The sequence below is a fragment of the Notothenia coriiceps genome, unplaced genomic scaffold (genome assembly GCF_000735185.1).
Source record: "Notothenia coriiceps isolate Sejong01 unplaced genomic scaffold, NC01 NC01_scaffold00012740, whole genome shotgun sequence".
Taxonomy (NCBI): Eukaryota; Metazoa; Chordata; class Actinopteri; order Perciformes; family Nototheniidae; genus Notothenia; species Notothenia coriiceps.
This window is the reverse complement of record NW_011345441.1, coordinates 150-6328: the sequence shown is the minus strand read 5'-3', so window position 1 is coordinate 6328 and position 6179 is coordinate 150. Positions and strand designations below refer to the sequence as shown.

At 43.5% G+C, this 6179-nt stretch overlaps 1 protein-coding gene across 1 annotated transcript; it reads left to right on the top strand.

Moving 5' to 3' along the window:
- Positions 1–580: 580 nt before the first annotated feature.
- On the top strand, positions 581–5931 carry tdrd6a (tudor domain containing 6a; the record flags this gene model as incomplete). Its single annotated transcript, XM_010773625.1, has 2 exons — positions 581–5749; positions 5846–5931. Coding segments are annotated over exons 1-2 (5229 nt in total), but the record flags the coding sequence as incomplete, so codon positions are not given.
- Positions 5932–6179: the final 248 nt, after the last annotated feature.

Sequence of the window (6179 nt, the reverse complement as noted above, 5' to 3'; positions counted from 1 at the left end):
CAACGCACTAGCAAGACGGCGATCGCAATTGCGCAGGTCTGCGTCGGTCTCGCTCGTCTCAAACAAGCCTAATATTAAAGATGTTCCTATTTGGAGCCAATACACAGATCTGTTTTGGAAAAAAAAAATGTTCTTAAGATTTGTTCACTTTGTCAAAAACGAGAATGTTCTGCGTTTATCCCATACGTTATTGTGTACAGTGATATAATACCGTCGGCACAAAAAAGGATACCTTGTTGTGGTAAGATTTGAAAAATAGTCCAGTTATAGACTAGAAGATTAATAGAAAAATATTGGCAAGTGTTACACCAAGTATAACAATTTTTTTTCCTTCTTACACTTCCATTTTAAGGATTGCTGCTTGTATTTTCTTTTGTGAAATAACTAAATATCTTGAGTGTTGATTGGGTAAAACTCACTCGTTGCTATTATTTAGTGTTTTAGAATTTATTATTTAGAATTGTATTCATTGATAATTGTTAGTTGCTTTCTCAAATCTGATCTCTATTTCAAAATACAGGGGAACAATAATTCTAGGATTGATTTTCAATGTTTGTTTTCTGTTTATGTTTCCCAGATCCATCCAGTGCTTACGCGGCTGTGTTCATGAGAGGTGACAAATCATGGGCAGCTGGGATTCATGAAAATGCCAACATGTCTTCAATCCTTGGACTCCCTGCAAGAGGGTCAGATGTAACTGTTCTCATAACCAAGGTTAACTTGAATCCCTTTTGTACTCTTGTGGAATTATGGGGAACATTTGACCTAGAGAAGACAGCAGATTACGAGTGCCTTTTCAAAGAAATCCAATGCCCTGGTAACTCATTTCAAGAGTTTGAAGGAAATCCTAGTGACCAGTGCTTGGTTCAGATAGACGCTACTTGGTACAGATCCCGCATTGTCTCAAGGAATGGGTCAATCTACAGTGTGTTTCTCATCGATAAAGGGATGACATTTAACACCACCAGAAACAAGCTGGCATGGGGTAGGAAGAAGCACTACCAGCTGCCACCCAAAGTGGCATTTTGTATACTAGCTAATGTGTTACCACTCTCACTTCAGAATAGATGGTCTCCTGTGGCTCTGGAATTTCTGGAATCTCTTTCCGGTAAGCCACTGAAAGCGCATGTGCAAGATGTACTTGTGCCACACAGAACATTACTCCTGCACATTCCATCCATCTCCAAACAAATGTATGAGATGGGGATTGCCAGGAAGCTGTCTCCAGATGTGTTTCAGGACTTTGTTCTCACGTCACTGCAGTCCCAAAATGCAGATGAAGTGTCTCCGGTGACTCAAATACCGATTGAAGCAGGTGAGCGACTGCACAAGACAGAGGTCTTCCTGTATCCAGAGCTGCCGAACGGAACTGTGGAGACCGTCATAGTCACAGAAGTCACAAATCCGCAGAGGATATTTTGCCAGTTAAAGGTTTTCTCACAAGAGTTAAAGAAACTCTCGGGGCAGATCACACATTGCTGTGAGGGCAGAACAACCAATTGCATTGTAGGTCCAGAAATGATTGGGTTTCCATGTGCTGCACGAGGAAATGATGGCAAGTGGTACCGCTCTGTTTTACAACAGGTCTTCCCGTCCAACCAAATGGTAGAAGTGTTGAATGTTGACTATGGAACAAAACAGTTTGTTAAAGTGGAGAATGTTAGACCTCTGGGTGCAGAGTTCTTCAGGATGCCTGTTGTGACTTACATCTGTTCCCTCCATGGAATCATTGACGAAGGGGGTGGATGGACAACCAGCCAGATTGACTATCTCAGGACCCTTCTTTTGCACAAAACGGTGATTGCCAAATTTGAGTACCAAAGCATCTCAGAGGGCGTTCACTATCTCACACTGTATGGGGATGAAAACACAAACATTAACAACTTGTTTGGTTCCAATCAGAGCTGTTTTCTGGAGAGTGAGAAAACACTTGGAGATTATGCCATCAGCACTGCACACAGCCGCAAGCATACAGCTCAGCAAGAAACAAATCAAAGAAAGATGCTAACTCCTGGACAGGGTGTAGAGCACAAAGATGGGAAAGGAATCATACAAAAGTTGCCAGCTGAAGACCTTTCTCTCAACTCCTCCCATGTGGCTTTTGTTCAGCACGTATCTGACCCATCAGAGTTTTGGATCCAAACACAGAACTATGCAAATGAGTTGGATGAATTGATGGATGGTATCTACCATCTGTACAAAGATTCAGTGAATAAAAATGTGGTGACAAATCCAACTGTTGGGCTGTTCTGTGCTGCCAAGTCAGAAGATGGTGACTTCTATAGAGCAACTGTGGCTGAAGTTGGTGAAATACAGGTCAAGGTGTTCTTTGTTGATTATGGAAACACTGAAATGGTTGACAGGAGGAACATCAGGACCCTTCCTGATGATTTCAAAAAGTTGCCATGTCTTTCTCTGAAATGCACTCTGGCTGGTGTCAGGCCAAAAGATGGAAGATGGAGTCAAAGTGCTTGTGAGTTTTTCATAAAAGCAGTCACAGATGTAGAGCTGACTGTACATGTGACATCAAGGTACGATGATGGCTACGTTGTTCAACTAACAAATCCTGACGCACAGGGAGAAAGAGATCTGAGCACACTGATGTGTTGTTCTGGCCGTGCTGAAAAGGCCGAAACACAGAGACAGCCCAAAGCCCAAATGACCACGCAACCTGCCATCCTACCACAACTTACAGATGCTAGCCTCTCGGGTGTAGGGTACAGGAGCAAAGAAATGCTTTTCCAGTCTCAAAACACAGTTCTGCCTGCTGTGTATGAAAGTAGAAATTCTCAATTTAAGGAGCATATGTTTCCCATTGGAAGTGTCCTTGATGTCAGTGTGTGCTACATTGAAAGCCCAAACAACTTCTGGTGCCAACTGGTTCAAAATGCAGGGCATTTGAAAGTGCTCATGCGTGACCTACAGGCTCATTATGCAGACACTGAGTTTCAGCCCCTTGTGGAAGCAGCTTGTGTAGCTCGCCATCCTGAAAATGGAATGTGGTACAGGGTCCTTGTAATTCACAAACATAAAACGTCTGATGTGGATGTGTTGTTTGTTGACTTTGGCTCAAGGGAGACAGTCCCCCTCCATGACCTAAGGAGGATTAGCCCACAATTCCTTGTTCTGCAAGGCCAAGCTTTCCGATGCAGTCTGTTAAACCCTGTTGACCCTACGTCTGCCATAAATGACTGGAACGAAGAAGCAGTAGCAAGGTTCCACAGCTTTGTGGAAACTTCAGCATCCGACTTTGTGATTTTGAAGTGCACCATATATGCTGTCATGTACAGTGAGCAGAAGGTTCTTTTCAACATTGTGGATCTAGAAACTCCCTTTGAGAGCATCTGCACAAGTATGGTAAATCTTGTCAAAAGTGCCCCTCCAAAAAAAGCTGCTTCGCCCTCTTTCCGTCTGGACACATACTACTACTCGACGCACAATGTCAAAACTGGAACAGAGGAACAGGTCACGGTGACATCTGTAAACAATGTCGGTCAGTTCTACTGCCAGCTCGAGAGAAACGCTGATGTGATGAAAGATCTCAAGATCAAAGTGAACAATCTCTGTTTTCAGCTTGAGAAGGTAAAGCTCCCAACAGTCTTTGGAACTTTGTGCTTTGCAAGGTACACTGATGGACAGTGGTACAGGGGACAGATCAAAGCCACTCAGCCGGCAATTCTGGTTCAGTTTGTGGACTATGGTGACACTATTGAGGTGGACCAATCAGACTTGCTTCCTGTTCCCAGAGAGGCTATTGACATCATGTCTGTTCCTGTGCAAGCAGTTGTGTGTAGTCTCTCCGATGTCCCTGGCGATGTTCCCAGGGAGGCAAACAGCTGGTTTGAAACAAGTACGACAGAATGCACATTTCGAGCATTAGTGGTGGCCCGAGAACCAGATGGAAAATTGCTGGTTGAGCTGTATCAAGGAAACGCTCAAGTTAATTCAAAGATAAAGAAGATGTTTCAGATTGAGATGCAAACAGAAGGGGTGGTTGTCCGCCGGGGTTGGAGAGCAACCGAGGCTTCAGCAAATTATGACCAAAAGACTGCAAAGATTTTCCCAAAACAAGAAGAAATGGAAGATCACACTCCGACCATCAAAAATGTGTCTGCCCCAAAACCAACCTGCCAAATGAGGGATGCTGACATAAATCTTCAGCCTTCATCAAAAACTTGTCGGAAGAACAAAAGTCTCTACATACCTCCACACCTAAGACAGTCAGACAGAAAGACACCAAACGATACAGGAAATGGTTATGAGCCGACATGTGCCTATAGCAAACCAAAGAAGGTCATCAAGTCCAAATCTCCTGACCCTGAGAAGGAAAGCAAAACTGAAACATTCCCTAAACTTGCAGACCTGCCGACAAAATCTATCACATCAGGTATGGAAGCGGATGTTTATGTCTCGCACTGCAACAGCCCTTTGAGTTTCTATGTCCAACTTGTCAGTGAGGAGGATGACATATTCTCCATTGTGGAAAAGCTAAATGATCCCAAATCCGTCCCCCAAACCGACAACCTCAAAGAGATGAGTCCAGGTGACCTTGTGCTAGCGGAATTTGCAGATGATTCCTCATTGTATCGAGCAGTTCTGAGGGAGATCCATGGCAATACAATGGCTCTTGTCGAGTTTATTGACTTTGGAAATACAGCAATGGTTCCAATTTCAAAAATGGGCAGACTCCATAAGTCCTTCTTGCAGCTTCCCATGTACAGTACACAATGTTTGCTGAGAGAGACTACAGGTCTTGGAAAAGAGGATGTGCTTGCCCCAGAAGTGGTGTCAGCTTTCAAAGAAGACATCGGTGGTAATGGAGAAAAGACGCTCAAGTGCCAGTTCATCAGGCAGTCAGGGTCTGTGTGGGAAGTCAGTCTTGAAGACAGCGTCGTAAATGTCATTTGTAAAGTACCTACAAAAGGTTCAGCGGAAATCCCGGAAGTCAAGGAAAAACCTTCCAAGGATTCCGACCTTCGGAACATGCCAGAAAACTCTGAGAAATTGCTGAACTCCTGCTCTCTAAGCTACCACCAACAAGATTTTTCAGAAGGACAAAAGTTAGAGGTCTACGTCACCGCTATAGATGATGTTCAAACCTTTTGGTGTCAGCCTGCAGACTCAGAAGAGCTTGATCAGATAACATCAAGAGTCTCTAAAGTGGGAGATGCGGCTGATCACAAACCTATTGACGCAAGCTCTCTTTCCTCTGGCAACCCATGTATTGCTCTATTTTCAGATGATGCTTTTTGGTACCGTGCACAGGTCATTGACAAAGATGGGGATGAGCTGTCTGTTGTCTTTGTAGACTATGGAAACAAGTCCCAAATCAACAACGCAGATGTAAGGGAAATGCCCTGTGAGCTGATGGAAACTCCTCCACAGGCGTTTAGGTGCGAGCTGGAAGGCTTTGATGCCTTACACGGGTCCTGGAACAGTAATGCACTTGATGAGTTCTCTGCACTAACAACAGACAAAGTGCTACAGCTGACTGTCACCAGAGTGACTAGAGAAGGAGAAAACGTGAAATGCCTTGTGCGGATGGAATGTGAGGGCCAGGTGCTAAACGAGGCGTTGAAAACCTGGTGGAAGAGCTCAACGACAGGAAACAAACCTGCAGTTGGACTAACAAATACATACAGTACACCACTTCTTAGTGAGAACCCTACAGAGTCCATAGATGAGTCAGAGAATACCACTACCGACTTGGAGTCTCTGTCAGGAGAGATTAAAAACAACACTGGTTCTGGTAAGTAACAAATTAATATCTCAAATATTTTTTTCATCTGTTGATTGTTATTATGTGAAGGTAATAATGTCCCTTTTTTTAAAAATGTATTTCCAGGTCCAACTGAAGGAGATGGGGGCAAGGTTACAAAGGCAAGGGGAAATTATTCTACCAGTACGACAAAAGTGAAAATGGTAAATGATGTGAAAAAATAATAGTATGTATGAAGGTCAGGATTCCCGCGGGGTCTTAAAAAGTCTTAAATTTGATAATCTGAATTTAAGGCCTTAAAAAGGTCTTAAATATGACCAAAAAAAATATTTTTTGTTGGTAGACCTCGGTGAGCTGGTCATTTCAAAAGTAGTTCACCAGCCAAAAAAGTGTGGGCACCCCTGGTTTAGATAGTTCACTTTAGTCTAAGTCAGTGGTTCTCAAACTTTTTCTGTCAGGC